Source organism: Macaca nemestrina, chromosome 14 (assembly GCF_043159975.1).
Source record: "Macaca nemestrina isolate mMacNem1 chromosome 14, mMacNem.hap1, whole genome shotgun sequence".
Classification (NCBI taxonomy): domain Eukaryota; kingdom Metazoa; phylum Chordata; class Mammalia; order Primates; family Cercopithecidae; genus Macaca; species Macaca nemestrina.
The window spans coordinates 15,066,628-15,084,725 of record NC_092138.1 but is presented as its reverse complement, the minus strand read 5'-3'; the positions used below and the strand labels follow the sequence as shown (position 1 = coordinate 15,084,725).

General features: G+C 40.9%; 1 protein-coding gene across 8 annotated transcripts in view; it reads right to left on the bottom strand.

Annotated features, from left to right (window-relative positions):
- Positions 1–18,098, bottom strand: part of LOC105498744 (RAS and EF-hand domain containing) — an 80,978-nt gene that overhangs the window by 1,839 nt on the left and 61,041 nt on the right. For 2 of the 8 annotated variants that reach the window (XM_071077628.1, XM_071077629.1), the window contains exons 15-18: positions 15,621–15,740; positions 13,123–13,199; positions 5,262–5,549; positions 768–865 (exon numbers count right to left, since the gene is read on the bottom strand). In XM_071077628.1, coding sequence (XP_070933729.1) covers positions 5,444–5,549; positions 13,123–13,199; positions 15,621–15,740 — 303 coding nt within the window. In that variant the 3' untranslated portion in view covers positions 768–865; positions 5,262–5,443. Of the gene's footprint in view, positions 1–83; positions 866–894; positions 5,550–13,122; positions 13,200–15,620; positions 15,741–18,098 lie in introns of those variants that run through there. The other 6 variants (XM_071077626.1, XM_071077627.1, XM_011771036.3 and 3 more) reach the window with 5 other exon arrangements.

Sequence of the window (18,098 nt, the reverse complement as noted above, 5' to 3'; positions counted from 1 at the left end):
GGATGTTTTGCTTTTACCTTTTACCAACAGCGAATGTTGCTCAACAGCAATTGTTGCTGCCTGATCGTTCCTCTGGAAGCTTCCTCTCAGAGGGGTACCCAGCCATGTGAGGTGTCAGTCTGCCCCTACTGGGGGATGCCTCCGGGTTAGGCTACTCGGGGGTCAGGGACCCACTTGAGGAGGCAGTCTGTCCATTCTCAGATCTCAAACTCCATGCTGGGAGAACCACTACTGTCTTCAAAGCTGTCAGACAGGGACATTTAAATCTGCAGAGGTTTCTGCTGCCTTTTGTTTGGCTATGTCCTGTCCCTAGATGTGGAGTCTACAGAGGCAGGCAGGACTCTTTAAGTTGTGGTGGGCTCCACCCAGTTTGACCTTCCTGGCCACTTTGTTTACCTACTCAAGCCTCAGCAATGGCAGGCGCCCCTCCCCCAGCCTTGCTGCCACCTTGAAGTCAGATCTTAGACTGCTGTGCTAGCAATGAGGGAGGCCCCGTGGACGTGGGACCATCTGAGTCAGGCATGGGATATAATCTGGTGTGCCGTTTGCTAAGACCCTTGGAAAAGCGCAGTGTTAGGGTGGGAGTGACCCTGTTTTCCAGGTGCTGTGTGTCACGATTTCCCTGGCTAGGAAAGGGAATTCCCTTACCCCTTTGCTTTTCCTGATTGCCTCGCCCTGCTTCGGCTCTCACTGGGTGGGCTGTACCCACTGTCCTGCACCCACTGTCCAACATGCCCCAGTACCTCAGTTGGAAATGCAGAAATCACCTGTCTTCTGTGTCGCTCACGCTGGGAGCTGTAGCCTGGAGCTGTTCCTATTCGGCCATCTTGGAACCATCCTCGGAAATATATTTCCATGCTGATATCTGAAAAGAAAAGTTGTTCTTTTTATTTTAAATCTTGCAAAATGATATGCTTTCCTGGGGATTCATTCCCATTATGTGGATTTGGGGATATATCTATGGGCAATCTTTCTTTCTTTTTCAACAAGCTATTAAGTTCAGTTTCCATTGAGTTAGAGAATTCCATTATCCCACTACCACTTTTGCTATCATTTAGATTCAAAATCCCAGTCAGGCTCCAATATTTTCCTCGTCCCTTCCACTACTTGATCCTATCAGCCATTAGTAAATGGAGATCCTACCCTAATCACGATTCCATTCACACTTTTCCATTCTAACTTTCAGACCCTTCTCTCTCCTCAATTGTTTCCTCCTCTGTTAATCCACCCTTTACAATAACCTATCCTATATGATACCCCAACTTTGTGTCCATTGAAACACCAAGAACGTACGTGGAAGGTAGTCAATGAACTTATGTCAAAGAGAATCCTCTAACATGTTCTATCCCCAGTGTGACTTGGCATACTCCTGGAGGTCTGTTATTCATTGGTGGCAGTATCCAGGGTCTTGAACAAGACCAATGCAGCCAACGGTGCTGCAAAGTGATTTGTTTTTTTTAATTGAGGGCAATCACAGTGTCAGGCATGATTCAAGACCTTTACATACATTAACTCATTTAGTTCTCAGAACAACTCCACAAGAAAGGTACTGTTATCATTCTTATTTTACAAATAAAGAAGCTGGGATACATAGAGGTTAAGTCCCTTGCTCACAGTTACCCTACTACATGTGAGGCCGGGTTCAAACCAGGCAGGCTGGCCTCAGAGCTCATAACCATGGATATTATACTGCCTCTTACTTATATTGTCCATCATCATCATGCATGTGTGTCTATGTGTGTGTGTTGGTGGTGGTAGGGGTGTTGGCAGACTCTTTGCAAAGCCTACCTTATTTAACTAGTTAATTCTTTGACCATCCATTCAACAATTAGGACGATTAAAGTATCAAGCACTGCACACAACAGAAGGGAGGTGGTAGCAGACAAAGTGGCTAAGGGCAGGGGGCATCTGTCTATGCAATAAGTATAAGGGCAACAAGGATGTTGACAAATTTTAAAAAGGTACTATAGGAGTGAGGGCAGGTAGCCTCAGCCTACTGGGGTGCATGGGAATGTGGGGGTAGAAAGAAAGGGGTGAGAATCAGGGAAAAGGTCTAACTCCTCAGAGGACATGAGGATGGCCAGAGTACTGACATTCTTCTACAAAAGCCTCACTATTCCTGGCTGTCCTGCCCCAGGCTGGTCTACCTGCTGCCCCGTTGGCCAGGATGACTTGTCTGTGCCACAGCACTGAACACCAGGCGTGTATTCTTCTCTCCCAAAACTCGGCTCACCATGGCCAGAAAAGGCAAGTGTTTTAGAGGTATGGTTTCAGGCAGACACATCCTAGAATTAAAATTACTTCAGGGATATCTGCAGTAAAGTTGAAGGAAACAGTCAAAAGGCCAAAGGAAGCAAGCTTTATTGAATTTACAATGTAGAAAACATTTGTAGTTCCTTAGACATTTGCATTGCTATAAAAATTACACTTTATTTTTATAATTATTAATGGTTTGAAGAGAAATAAACAGTATAAACAAAATATGGCTCACACAATGAAAATGTAAACCATATAAATCAAAATCATAAAACAATTATTCAATACTCAGAGGCCTACTTAATATATACATATGAAATTTCTTACACACACATCCAATAAAAGCTCACAAAAATCATCACTCTGAAGCCGATCACTGTACCAATATGAAAATAAATCTTTATCTTTAACCTCAATTTTATCTTCAGCAGGAGGGCTGTGCAACTTGGGTTTATGCAAATCCCATGAAGTATTAAATAATCAAATGTCACATATGTCATATAAAGCAGCAAGCGAAAAAAATAAATTATGAAAATGCATGGGCTAAAAGTTAACAGTGAAAAATATCTCCTTATCCAACATTATTTTCCATAATAAAATTAAAATATTTTACAATGTATCAGGATACATTTTATAAAGGACTACAGTGTAACTGTGATTTTAAAAGCTCTTAAAGAAAAACAGGGACAAGGTGAATAACTTCAACAGTAATATGCAAATGTATTAAGTCTAAGATAAAAACATTAAATATTTTTGTTCTTACTGAAAATGTGCTTTAAATTTGAGAACACCTTCATGATATCAAAACGCTGGTAATAATCAGGATCTCCCAGCACTGCAGCATACATTAAGAAGCTTCTCTTGAAACATGATTGCTAACCAGAGCTCTAAGTCTCTAATTTGGATGATGTTACCAAAATATTTATCAGGGCTCAAATAGTTAAAGACGATTGGTTGATGATCAAAGGCACTGGTGTAATCTCATCAACGTCGGGTACGTTGACGGGACAATCCAGAGACAAAGACTATGAAAATACTTCTGCATTACAGGTATACTCTTTTACAGATTGTAAAACAAATAAAAAGAGACACTTTGGAGAGAATAAATAAAGGCAACACAGTAACATATAAACTAACACAGTTTTGTGCAACTGCACCAAAACCTAAACATGTGTCCCATATATCAGCATCTATATCAGATCCAATCTCACCAATCTCATCAAAATATGCCACTAAGACAAACAGCCATGGTAAAACTTTTGCTTCGTCGTGCCACATAAATAATACCCCCTTTATTTTGAAAAATTTCCCATACGCAAGACATTCTTTCTGATTAGAAATGTAATCTTTTCTTTTTCTGGAACCAGGAAACAGGAATTCATGGCAGAGTTGCTGAGGATAGATCCAACTTTCCAGCAAAAATATCAGATGTCTTCAATAGGGAGAAGGTATGTTTACAAAAGTTAAATGATGTTGTAGCTGTTTATAATCTTTGCCTGTAACATATCTGGTCAATTCCCGTTTTTTAAAAAACTGACGCTTGCGGAATATAAGGTTCTATCACAAACATCGTGAACAGAAAAAGTATTGCTACATGGAATTGTTTTGATTCAACAAAAATAAATGTTTTTAGCTTATATAATACAATAAATAACAGCTATTTTTTTAAGTTCCTTCAGGAAGCGACTTAGGGCCTGGACCCAGATGAAGCAAGGTAAATTAGAATTCTGTGTTGTAGCCCCACCCTAGGCTCAGCTGTTGACTCCTTTGGCTCTTAGAGACATCTCAGTGGGGAGGTCTGGGAAGCAATGCAGATTCTGGAAGGAGAGTAGGCCCAACCAGGTCATTGGTGATGATGAGGGACTAGTCACATTAAACAAAGGACCCTGACTCACCTTTCCTAATGGCAATTCCTCTTTTAAAGACGTTATTTCAAAACCATACATAGTATTTCTTTCATTGATTATTACTTAAGGAAGTTAATGTTAGCAACTAGGGAGTTAGGGGACTTGGATTACATTACAGGTTACGCTTCTAAACCATGGGAAGGTTTGAAATCAGCAGGGATATTTTCATTTTGCAACATGTTAAATCACTCTAAGTACTAGTATTTTTTTTAGTGAGATAATTCACAACCATAAAATTCACCCTTTCAAAGTATACCATTCAGTGGTTCCTAGTATATTCAAACAGTTATGCAACTATTACCCCTATTTGAATTCCACAACACTCTCATCATCCCTCAAAGAAACCACATACCCTGTCCTCCCTTTCTCAGCCCCTGGCAACCACTCCCTTAAGTGAAGAGTAACAACTTTCCTGGGCATTGTGCTTTCAGCAGTATGTGGCTTTACATGTTTTCATTACAATTTTTAACACCAAATTTAAACAATGGGCTTTGTAACTATTCTGAGATTATGAAATATCCTCTTTTATATACAACTATTTTTGTCTCAAGCATGTTTCTTTATACATAAAAAATAGATGTTTCCATTTTTTTTCTCAATTAAATTCTGTCCTTATTTCAGAATTGAGAAAAATCAATACTCCAATATTAAAAAAGCAGGAATAACCACAGTTCTTATTATTAGCTGTGGGCCACCACACTCTCCTTCCTACTGCTTCCTACAGAATCTGAGGTGCCAAGGGCTGCAAGGCCTTTGAGGGCAAGCTGTGCATTTTACAGATGAAGAAACAGATCTGACATGGGCTTGTGACATGTCCAAGATCACAAGGCCAGTTAACAGCAAACCTAGGATGAGAACCCCTTTTTACTAGAACTTTAATATCAAATATTTAAATGCTGACTTTGTGGGACCTAATTCAGCTACCACATGAATCTAATTATGTGAGTTTCCTCTACAGCTTTGATGTGAGCATGTGATTTTTTCTTTTTCTTTTCTTTTTTTTTTTTTTTTACCATTTTAGAAAACATTTACATGTTAACTTTTAAGACCTGTAAGGACATGACTAGTCTATTTAACCAGAGGGCCCAAACCACTCACTGAGACAAAACAAAGAAGAGCCAAAGTTCCAGAGGGACCTGAGAGCAGGGTTCGGGTTTCCTGCACTGTAACTCTCCATATGACAGTGTCAGTAGGATATGCCACTCTGTCAACAGCCAAATAAGTCACACAAATTCAGTATTCTGGAAATGAAGACTTCACAGGTCAAGGATGTTTGGGACTTAGCCATTGCAACAATTCTTCATCTGTGGTGACTTTTTGGAATTGGTCCCGGTGAGATTGGTAATGGATTTGCTGTCATCTTTGTCAGTTCTCTTTTTCACTTCTCTGAGAGAGAGAGAGAGAGAGAGAAAGAGAGAGGATTACTGAGGTATAAAAACTAAGCCACAGATGGTTCTGTAGAAATAAAAATAGCCATGCTGAGTGTCTGCATGGCCTTCTAGACATTGTTTTAAATGCTTTATAGGTGTTGACTTAATCTTCATAAGAACCATATAAATTTGCTGTGCCCCATTTTGTATGTGAGGAAATGAGGGCAAACAGAGGTTAAGACAGTTCCCTTAGGTCACATGACTACAGAAGTGGGATTCAAACCACACAGGCTGGCTCCAGCACCTGTTTTCTGAGCGCCAGGCCACACACACACACACACACACACACACACACACATACACCCTCCTCCCCTCACTGTCTCCAAGGTTTCAGGATGCTGCAGAACCTGTGATACACACAGCTTGCTCCTTAACACTCTGGAACCTGGTTTCCAGCTTCATGTAATGCTTGCTGAGCTTAAGAAAAGCAATGGTGATCATGGAGGTAACAATGGATTTATCACCATCCTTTTCTGTCATCATAAGTTTCTTCCAGTATTAACTGCTAGAGGCAAGACTCACAGAAAAATGTCTTACTCTCCAAGATGTTATAAAAACCCCCTAGGGAAGTATCCTTCCAGGTGTAGCCACTGGGGATGCTTGTGAAATATGAAGACCAGAAGTCTCACCTTAGACAAGCTGAATGGCTATCTCTGTGGGCGAGATGAGTGCCTCCCCAAGATGGCCCCAAATAATTCTGCCCTTCCTTGTCAGTGCCTGATGCCTCTCCCATCAAGAGGTGAAGGTTTGCCTCCCTACCCTCTTGGTCAGAGCTGGTTCTCTACCTGCTTTGACCAATAGAATATGGAGGAAATGGTATTCTGTGACTTCTAAGCCCAAGTGTTTATAATGCGGGGCTGCATCAACCGCTACCCCTTTTGAAGTCTAGGGTTCAAGAAGTCCAGGGTTCCTCAATGGAGAGAGGCCACCAGAGTGGCCCTGGGGACTGAGATGCCACATGGAGTGAAGCCACAAGGAGAAGCACCCTGGTGGCTGACATCCAGCCCGAGCCACAGCCCTGGTGGCCATCTGACTGCAAACATAGGAGATACCCACACGAGAGCAGTCGGGAAACTTTCTGGCTGAGATCCAACCACCTTTGCCAATTGTGAGAAATAAAATTTGGTTGTTGTTTTGGGCAACTACATTTTGGGATGGTTTAAGATGAAGCACTTAACTGAAACTACCAGGAGTCTGTGTGTCTCCAGCAGAGCCACAGTGCTCGACAGAAATACAATGGGATCCATACATGTCAGTTTGAATTACTTAGTAGCCAGATTTTTAAAAGGTAAAAAGAAATAGGTAAAATTAATTTTATTAATATATTTTATTTAACCCAGTATAGCAAAAATATGGTCATTCCGGCATGTGGTCAATAAAAACACTATTAATGAGATAATGTGTCGAAGGCCTTCAAAATCCAGTCTATACTGATTGCATACAGCACATCTGAATTGGATTAGCCACATTGTGAGTGGCTAGTGGCTACCAAACTGGTCAGCATAGCTGCAGAAGGTGCCGATAAATCCTACCTTTTGAAAACCACTGCACTGTCAGTTGGAAAGAGGACATCTCAGCAGGGAAAAAAATAAGCTCATTCTAGCTGTAGGCCAGCTGGTAAATGCAATATACATGTTTTTCATATTTGATATATACCCCAAACACACACACCCGACAGGAGATGGGTGAGTAGTACTATCCTCACCTCACAAATGAGGCAACAGAGACTCAGGAGAAGAAAGAGGAGACACAGTTCAAACCCAAACACCTGGGAAGACTCATTTCAGGCTGCTGACCTCCAAAATTGTCAGATAATAAATTTGCATTATTTAAGCCTCTGCATCTGTGGGAGTTTGTTACAAGGACGACAGAAAATTAACACAACTTCCAAATGCAAAATCTCGGTCATTCTGTCATTGAATAAATGCCCAACTTATGCCAGGCTCTGGGACCTTCAGCTAGTGAGCGTTGAGGGAGAGTCAGATGTCTAAATAAATAATCTCATGGTCCTGAGACAGCAGCTACCACAGATGCACTCTGTGCCCACAGATGTGTTGTGGGCTTCACAGAGATGGGGCTTCATAGAGACTTTTGATATTGGAGAGACCTTTTGAAAGAACAGAAAAGGAGACTCCAGGTGCAGGGAATGGCATGCAGAAAGGCAGAGGCATAAAAGAGCCTGGCCATGATTGGATGAAGTTTGCTGTGTCTACAGATTATCATTCATTTGGGAAAAAGAGATAGAAATTCAACCAGAAAGGTAGCTGAGGTCAGGGCATTTGCTTTCACGCTGCTGATAAAAACACCCGAAACTGGGAACGAAAAGAGGTTTAATTCGACTTAGAGTTCCACATGGCTGGGGAGGCCTCAGCATCATGGAGGGAAGCAAAAGGCACTTCTTACATGGCGGCAGAAAGAGAAAAATGAGGGAGAAGCAAAAGTGGAAACCCCTGATAATCCCATCAGATCTCGTGAGACTTACTCACTATCAAAAGAACAGCAGAGGAAAGACCGGCCCCCATGATTCAATTACCTCCCCCGGGGTCCTTCCGACAACACATGGGAATTCTGAGAGATACAATTCAAGTTGAGATTTGGGTGGGGACACAGTCAAACCATATCAGGCTGTGATGGGCTATCAGCCACATGCTAAGAAGCTGGGACTCTGTGTTGTCGGTAGGACACCAATGTGGGGTTGGATGCAAGAAAGTAAATATTAACTGGATCTTTATTTATAAAGATTACCTGATTACACGGTAGAGGATGAACTGATATTAGAGAAACTCTGAGGCAGAAATTCTTGCACTAGCCCAGGTAGGGAATTTTGAGGCCTGAACCAAAGCAGAAAAAGGGAGAAAGCGAGAAAAACGCATGGATTCAAAAGAGACTGAAAAATGACCTTCAGAAGCCACTGGAGGCAAGGCGTGAAGCAAGAGAGAAAAGGAATCAAGACTGACTCCAGGTGACTATTGTTTAATTGTAATTTTGGTAGACTCCTGAGAAAGGGAATGCAGACTGAGGAACACGTTTAAAGCCACATGGACACACTAGGATTTGGATATGCAGAGTCACCATGGCTATGGAGCTTCCAGTGGGGAGTTCACTCTCGGCTTATGGAATTTTAAAGAGGTGGGGGGTTAAAAAATACAAAAACTGGAAGTTACCAGGTAGAGATGGTTCCAGAAGCTGTGTGGATGGAAGATGTAGGCAGACAGAGAGCGAAAAGAAAGAGACAACAGCCGGAGACCATGAGATTACCAACATTTAAGCAGCAAGCCAGTGATCCAGGTTGGTGGTGAAGAGTCCTCACGCTGCCACTTACTAGCTGTGTCACTGAGCAAGCTGATTAAGTATTCTAATTTCCAATTTCCTCATCTGTAAAATGGGTACAATAACCATAGCATCTTCACTGAACAATTCACATCTCTCTCTTCCTGTAGATCCAATGGCCTCTATCAGCTACGTACCATATAGCTGCCTGGTCATATATCGTCATTTTTTTTTCTGTAATGTTAAATTGCAAGGCCAGTCTTTTAATCCCTTGATGTCTCTACTGAACACAGCATGGGACTATGCACATGCTCAGTGCCCATAATGCAGACATTATTGAACCTGAAAGCAACTATTAAGGGGGAAAGTATATACCCACACTTTCATCTGGCCTTCAGCCAAAAATGCAGGCATGCTCCACTTTAAGGAAATTGTAAAGATACAATTCCAAACATCTAAAACAGATTTAAGGCTGGGAAAATTAGGGTTCACCAAAATCTACCATACGCTTAACGACTGTAGTTTAAATGGCTCAGTCTTATGGACAGATTTATACCCAATGGGCTCAGCTCTGATGCTGAAATGATACATCAGCCTAAGTTTTTTTGTGTTTTCTCCAATTTCAGGCAACTGATAATTAAATGGCTCTTGAACTTGAATCTATTGCAAAATGTTTACAGCCTGTGGTTCTGGTGATGGCAAATTTACTTGCTAATGGGACAATGGTCATGAACGACGGCCTATCAGCACTACACGGAAACTGCGTTTCTAGGAGAAACTCTTCCTGGGATTGAGAGATTTTCCAAGAAAATGCAGAGTAGTTCAGTTGTTAACCAAATATTTATGGCATCCCTTTAAAAATAAATTGTTTCAGACAGTGCAAACCCATACCTTCTCCTAGTTTTATGCCATTATATGATCTCACCCTATGAAATCTAAATTGAGAACATACATGTTTTGCATTACCCATAAATTTCCCAAGGTTGTAAAATTTGAACAAATGATAATTTTACCTGTGGAGACTATAACATTTCCATTTAAAGGTTGGGTAATTTGATAAGAAAATCTGAAGGCTAAGTATAAAGCAACTGAAGTCTTCATATGTTTGCTTTATTTATAATTTTTATATTTAACACATCACTAACATCACTAGAAGCCCAAAGCCAGGCCATAATGCAATAACAATAAAACAAAAACCTCTATGCGAAATGATTTTCAAGAAGCTTATCTGATTTCTTTACTTGTCTAAAGCTTTTTAAAATAAATATAACCTATCCATTATGCAGCTGAAATAACCCAGTTATCAAAATGCTTTTGCATACCAGTTGTTTTAAGTAAACACACACAAGCTGGTGTCCAAGCTTCACTGTATGCAGGGCCAACACCTGGCTGACCCAACATGCCTCATAGGAGCAGATGGGGAAAAAGTCAAAGGAAACTTACGGCCTCTCCCATCTTTATGACATAATAAAGAGATCGATTCTTCACCGGGGCACTTTGGAACCATTTAACTTTAATATGACCCCGTAAGACAATTGAGCATTAAACAGTGATTAAGATATTCAGTGGAGTACAGGCTGTCACATATAGAGTCTATACAGAGTCACAGACTGTTAGAATTAGAAAGGACCTCTGAGGTCATTTTCTTCGGCCCCCTCCCTCATTTTACAAATTAGAGTTGCCAAAAGAAAGACAGGGACTTGTTCAAGACCTCATAGCTATTTAGAAAGAGATTTAAGAACGGACTTGGAGCCTCGTGACACCATAATCCTCCAATATGCTAGGGAGCAGCCAGTAACCACATGCAAGGCTTGACCCGCCGCATCCATTACTGCTGCATGGGAGCAGCAATGCAGTGCTCCGTTGACCAAGGCTAAGGCATCCCAGGGATGCTCCAAAGACCTGCAGATCCTTCCCTGCTGCCATCTGCCCCAGCAACTAGATCACTTCCATTCAGCAGTTCTCAGCAACATATGAATGAAACACCAACACAACCATTTGAAAAGTAAAACCCTGACAATTCAACAGTTATTTGATCTTTAGTGAAGTCAAATTCTGCATTTTACTGAACACTCCCCTCTTTACTGAATGTAGCTTGTTTGGCCAAACAGCTGGTGTTCCCTGTGTACCCACAAGTGCGTGGAATCTGTTATTCAACCCGATAGATAAAAGTTTTACTCTGACTCTTTTTTCACGAATGTGATATTAGCCCATGATTCTCCTACTATTCACAGCCAAAAACAAACCAACAAACAAAAAAACCCAAGAAACCCCATCTAATTTAGTTGAATGTATGAGTGTTCAAATATTTGCTTTTTTTTTTCTTTTAAAAGATGAAATGGTTTGGAGGTTTGTCCCCTCCAAATCTCATGTGGAAATCTGACCTTCAGTGTTAGAGGTGGGGCCTCGTGGGAGGTATTGAATCAAGCTGGTGGATCTCTCATGAATGGCATAGCTCCATCCCTTGTGATGAGTGAGTTCTCGCTCTGAGTTCACAGGAGATCTGGTTGTTTAAAAGAGTGTAGCCCCTCCCCACTCCTCGCTCCATCGTCATGTGACACGCTGGCTCCCCTTCACCTTCCACCCTGAGATCTCACCAGAAGCCAAGCGGATGCCAGCACTAAGCTTCCTGTAAAGACTGCAGAACCCATGAGCCAATTAAACCTATTTTCTTTATAAATTGCAGTCTTGGGTATTCCTTTACAGAGATGCACAAAACAGCCTACTGCAAAAGGGAAAAATGTGCTAGGGCACATTCAAGGTTAGCACTGTTTTTGCTTGAAACAAAAATGATTTCCAGTGTTGTAGGGGGAGGTGGCTATCTTTCCTGGACTGATGTCAAAGAGGGAAATGTTCAAAGACTCTGAGTGTGAATATAGGGCATCTGCCAAGCCTGCCACAAACTAATGCCAAGCAGGACACCCAAAGTCCATATCCTGATTCTCTTAAGTGAGGGCAATAGTTTATCACGTGGCCCTAGTCCAAACATTCTATTAATAGAACTCTATTTTATTAAGCACTATAAATGCCAAGCCATTAATGTGTATATGTGTATGTTTGTGTGCAAATATATATATATATAGGGGTGTGTGTGTGTGTGTATATATATATATATATTTTTTTTTTTTAAATAAAGACAAGGTCTCACTATGTTGCCCAGGTTAGTTTCAAACTCCTGGGTTCAAGTGATCCTCCTGCCTTGCCTCTCATAAAAATGATAAAAATAATCACTCAGGAATTAAGTGTCCATCAAGAATCTGTTTCCTCTTGGCCAGCAACTAGCACGTCCTCCTTCCCGCTAACTTTTCCTTCCTGGATCCAGCAGCCTCCATATTGCTGAAACCAATGGGATCTGCTGGAATTACAGGTATGGGCCACTGCACCTGGCCCTAAGTCATTAATTGAAAAACAGCATTAAAAATATTGCAAAGTATTTTAACTATCAATGTTCACCAGCAGAAGAGGCCAATTATCATACTAAAATTGAGATTCTTATAAAACCTTACAAATAATCAGAAAAAGAATGACATGCCTAAAGTTATATTTTAACTTTGTCTGCAATTAAAGATGATTGCTCTGAATTTTGTAATGTACATTTTGATTTTTTTCCTTTTTTGATATTTAATCCCTTTAGGCCAGTAAATAATAATCTTTTCATTTATGGCAGAAAACTAGGTAGAAGGGAAAAATATAATGTATAATGTTATTTCCTAAGAAGTACTTCAAGGATTAAACCACATACATTTATATCCAAGTTCTTTAATAACGCCATTTTCGTTCTATTGTACTTCCCAAATGTTATTTATTATTAACACTATTGCTTTAGCTTAATAATTACCTAGGTAATAATTCTGACAAAGTGTTTCTAACTGGCATGACATACAATTTGCTTTGTTTTTCCCCCCTTTTGCCTGGGGAAATATCATAATTGACAGTTGTATTCATAATAGTCCCTTGTGTATAAAATCTGGTTCCTGGAAATGATTCATACAAGTCAACTATTAACTTTGTGGTGACATTTTTCAGAAATGTCAATGACACCTCAGATGCACCTCTTTTGTTTGGCAGTAAAGATATTTTGCCAGTGTTCACAGCAACGTTGCCAGTTTTTATAATATCCACATACTTATTTCTCCCACCATGACTGAAAGATAAGAGAGTGTTTTCCCGCATATATTCTATCTGCACATTCTGGACAAGAAATGTGACATATGCAACAAGCGAAAATTCAGTCCTACATCCATTTTCCCAAACATTACCGAGCAAGGTGCAGAACAGCTTCCACTATGTTAGAACCATCTTTGGCACTTGTTTCACAGAATAATGCCCCGTATGTCTGTAGAAAAGAAATATACACAATTAAATGAAGCCCTTCATTGAGTTTCCTGAAATTTTAGCTTTTAAAATCAGTAACATAAAAATATGTTCCTACTGAGCATGCTAAGAGTAACTAATAGCTAAGAAACTGAATTCAGAGTTCCCGTACTTACAAAGAAAATGATTTAAGCATAGTTACTCCAGGAACAGTTCCTAGTTGGAGGATTTTTACTTTACATTTAAAAAATAGAACATTTCATGTTTTAAGGTTTTTCTTTCCAACAGTCAAAACACATGCTACCAAAGGTTCTTTATCAAATATTCCGAGACAGATAAAAATGAGTTCAAGATAACCACTCAGGATTTACATGTCCATCAAGAGTCTGTTTTCTCTTGGCCAGCAGCTAACACACCCTCCTTCCCGCTAACTTTTCCTTTCTGGCTCCAGCAGCCTCCATGTTTGCTGAAACCAAAGGACAACCTCTAGTCTTCTATTATGCAACCTCCCAGCCATAGTGCATACGATATCATGTCACTCTCCTGCTTCAAATCTTTCAATGCCTCCTGTTCCTCTTTAGATAATGTACAAATGCTTTTCCATGGCCAATGAGGCCCAGCTTCACGTGGCCCCAGGCAAGCTCCGAGCTTCACCTTTCACCTCACTCATCCCCCCTCACTCACAGAGCTGCAGTTTCCTCTGCCTTCCTCCAATTCTCCAGTGTCCACAAAGCCTTCGCACCTCGGAACCTTTGCACCTGCTCTTCCCATCACCTAGGTTCCCTCCACCCTCCACCAGTCTGACACCTACCTACTTTTGGGATTTTTAGGTAATGCTGCCTTGAAGTTAAGATTCAGTCGTTCCTAACCTGAAAAGTCTGTATTAGGACTTCCCATCGTAAACTTTCCGAGCACTCTCTGATCCTCCTGCACAGCAACTGCCACAATTATAATTGCTCAAGTTATTTTTGTGTATCTTTGTCTGACCAGCTGAAGCCGTTTTCTCTTAATAAAGGAGAACTAAGTGTTGTGGGCCTGGGTGTGGGTTAAACAGTCCTGTGTGGGACAAGGGAAGGAGGTGATACTTGCTCTAGAACAGAGAGAATGAGAAAAGCCAGGAAATGGGGAAAAATGCCACAATGGGAACTTTACCCATGAGCCCACAAATCCATACAAAATCTGCAAACACCACAAAGCAAATGCATTTCCGGTAGAAACCGTCAGTGCTGGTGTTGACCTCTACATCCAGGGCGATATGGGGTGAAACAGAGACTGCCTTTGAGGATGCGGGACTGTGGAGGTCACACGATGCATAAAGAAGCAAACTTTGGGAAATCGTGGAGAGGGAATAAAGCTGGCAGGCAGCCAAGAAGAACTAGATCTCAAAGTGGCTGTGTGGGACCGTGTCTAGCATGTGGATTTCATGAGCTTAACATCTGTCTCCCTCAGATAGTAAACAATACGAGGGCGAGGACTGTTTGCTGTGTTCTCTGCTCTTGGCCCAGCACATAATGAAGTGGTTTTTTACATGGTGGATACCAATAAACATGGATTGAATGAATCTCTTCTGCAATTCATTGCCTAGTTTTGACATTTATCACATTTGGTGTGCAGTTCTAAATTTTAAAACAAGAACGATTATTCCAGCTTAAAATATTAAAACTGAAACTTCCTTTTGAAGTTCACATACATATGCTACAGAGTAGTTCTTTCCTGGTGCTGATGACAGACAACACTATCAACATCAAATCAGACTGCTGCAATATGAATTTATTTGCCCCAAAGTGCATCTAAGTACTTGTATGGGTAAGACAGGTCAGAAGAGAGCCAGGTAGCATTCTGACATGATGACAGATGACACTGATGGGAGAATAAACACTGCCCATGACAACAATCTGAATAGGAATGAGTTTATTCCTGTATACAAATGCATACCCCAAAATGCGTATGCATTTGTATATGGGAATGATTTTTCATATCAACTAGACACAAATCTTAGAGAAGTCTTCCAATTCCCTTCCACACAGGTGAACACTGTACCATCTTCCACCTTTGGCATTATAACCCTCTGAAACCGCAGCCATCTTTTCAAAACAGGACACTATTTTCTTCCTTTACTTGGATTCCAGGACTAGAGAAAGTTTCTAGGAACTAGGTGAGAGGGAGGAGGAAGATGATGGGATTATTTAGGTTCCTTTTGTCAATGATACTCAATGGGAGAAAATGATTATGCGACTGTTTTACTTTCCCAAGGGACTTAATCCTTGGCATAAAAGAGGTGGGAGTCATGGCAGTTCTGCCTGTGGTAAGGACAGACGCCTCAGATGGGAGAGGTTTGTCAAAGGACCTCTCAAGCAAAGGTAGACAAAAGTGAAAGGTCACTGACTTCAAAGCCATCAAACCCCTATGTTCTCTTCCAACTCTGAGGCTTCCTCACTCTTACCATGGCTAGTTTCTCTCCAAAGTGCCCTGGGACACATTTTTGTCCCTCTGCAGCAGCAGTGTCACGAATGTCAGCCTTGTTTCCTACCAACATGATGGGAACAGTCTCATGGGCTGCATCCTACCAGGAAGAAAGAAAAATGGGGCACACATCAAACACTGGACACATTACGCTGACCACAGAACAACAGCAACAGCAATTACCATTTTCCCTTTGCCCCCTTTGTGCCAGATCCTATATAGAGGATATCTTTAAACCCCAACGCATCTCTAAAAACAGTCATACATTTTCCCATTTATAGAAGAGAAAACTGAAATTCGGAGACATTAAATAAGAAAGTATAAGGGTCAGGGCCTGGGTCCAAACTAACTCCATAACCCTTGCCTCTATACAATGCCCCATCCTTAGGTTAATGAAAAGGCTAAACGGCACCGGGATTAATCAGTTTTACGGCAAAGGAAACACATATCTGTTAATTTCTTATCTCTAGCACACAGAGCACAACAAGTCAATATAAACTCAAAAGGCATGACCACAGAATCGTATTTGGCTGTGGTGCCCACATAATTTTCTACAATTGTTACTTCAAACACTAGTGGTCACAAGTCAAGTTCATTATTACAGTTATAAAACACACAGTAATTCTTCAGCTATAATGAAACAAAAAGGCAGTTTGGAAGTTCCACACTCACTGCTCTCTGGTTTACAACAAAAGCAAAATATAAAAGTCCTGAAGGTCAACATTTTTCTAAGAAAGAGTCAAGGACCAATCTTTCAAAGTAATGGTTTCTAAGATAAGGCTCCCATGTCAGCCTATGCAATGGTCACAGGGTCCCAGAGTCACAGTGGAACTCATGGAGTGTGAGATGAGTGTGGCAGAGTCAAGTCTGAGACCCACCCCTCCACCAGTTTGGACCCACTGGCTGTGTGAGATCAGGCAAGCCTCCGCAGGTTTCCGCTGCAGTCTCCCTGTCTGTAAAATGAAGGACTGAATGAGGGCATACCCCATCTCAGCAGGCTATGATGAGAATACAAGAAGACAACCTGACTAGCACAGAAACACAAGTTTCTGGTTCCCAAATAAGAGAAGTGGCAGCCCTGAGGAAAACATGTGGAAATTACTCTTTGCAGTGACTAAAGATACCTGCGTACTCATTGGGTTTGGGGCTATTCCTGATGCAGGATCAAAAAACGTGCCACAACATGAAATTGTAATTGACTTCCTTTCTCTTCAGGCAACTTTCCTTGGACAGAAGGCTCCAGAGTGTAATAAAATCAAAGGAAAGACGGGAATGAATGGCCTTCTCCAAAATTAGCTGTTTCACTCATTCATGTGCTAGTTAATTGTCTTCTTTAATGATCTCAGGATGCAAGGGGCATCACTTGAAAGTTATTAGTCAAATATTCATTTCAGTAAGCCCAAGAATGCAGGCATCTAAATGACGCCTCAAAGCCACAGAGGTAAAGGGCACCTCCTTCAAGTCTCAACTTAAATATCTCCTTCGCAGTGAGGCTGCCTTGATGAAAACAGCAGCCCACTTCCTCATCGTCAGGCCTTTCAACCCGCTCTCATTTTGTTTCTATAACATTATCACCTTCTAGCATATCATTTCATTTACTGATCTATGTTTGCTGCTTTTCATCTGTCTCCCCTACTAGAACACAAGCTCCATAAGGATAGGGCTCTGTTTTCTTAACAGATATATTCCGAGAACCTAGACTGCTACACAGGGACCGGGTAGATAGTCAAAAAATATTTTTGAATGTGTTAAAGTTGGGAAGAGATCTTACATCTCAAGTATCTCCATTCAGCTTTTACCCAAATATTCAATCAATAAAATATTCATGCCAGGTAAATAAATGGCTATAATTTTACTTTATCCATAATTCTATTACAAGATTTTTTAACTCAGCAGTTTTCCATCGAAGTGTATCAATTATTAATTAAGAGGGTCTGTTCACCGCTGACAGTCTACTGCTTCTCAATCCTCTGGTCTATCCAGGTGATCACACCACTCATTTCTACCTATATTTACAGTAGCCATATAAACTGTCCCTGCAGGATTTCCTCAAATTAGAAAGAGTAAGCCCACTCTTTTTCTAAGGTGAAAGTCAAACGCCATTAGTAGTATCTAATTTTTCATCCAGAACAAATTTAAGAATTCATCTCTTCTACAGTTTTCTTCCTTTTCAGACCCTATGAAAAGGTGATACCAGTGGCAGAAAAGATATCTTAGCTCGTGAAGGTGCTTTGCAAATTATGGCAGTGCGCCACTTGACATAAGGGTTATTTCACAGTGGCTGCTCTAGGCTTTTGTGCCTCCTTTTCTTCGGCATAACCCAAAGATTTTAAATAAAGACTAATCCAAAAATGTCAACAATAAAACAATTTTGCTGTGGATTTTAAACACTAATATGGATGAGTTAGGGTTATCTGATATTCTCTGGACTTACTGCTCTATCCCAGGGATCTCCATT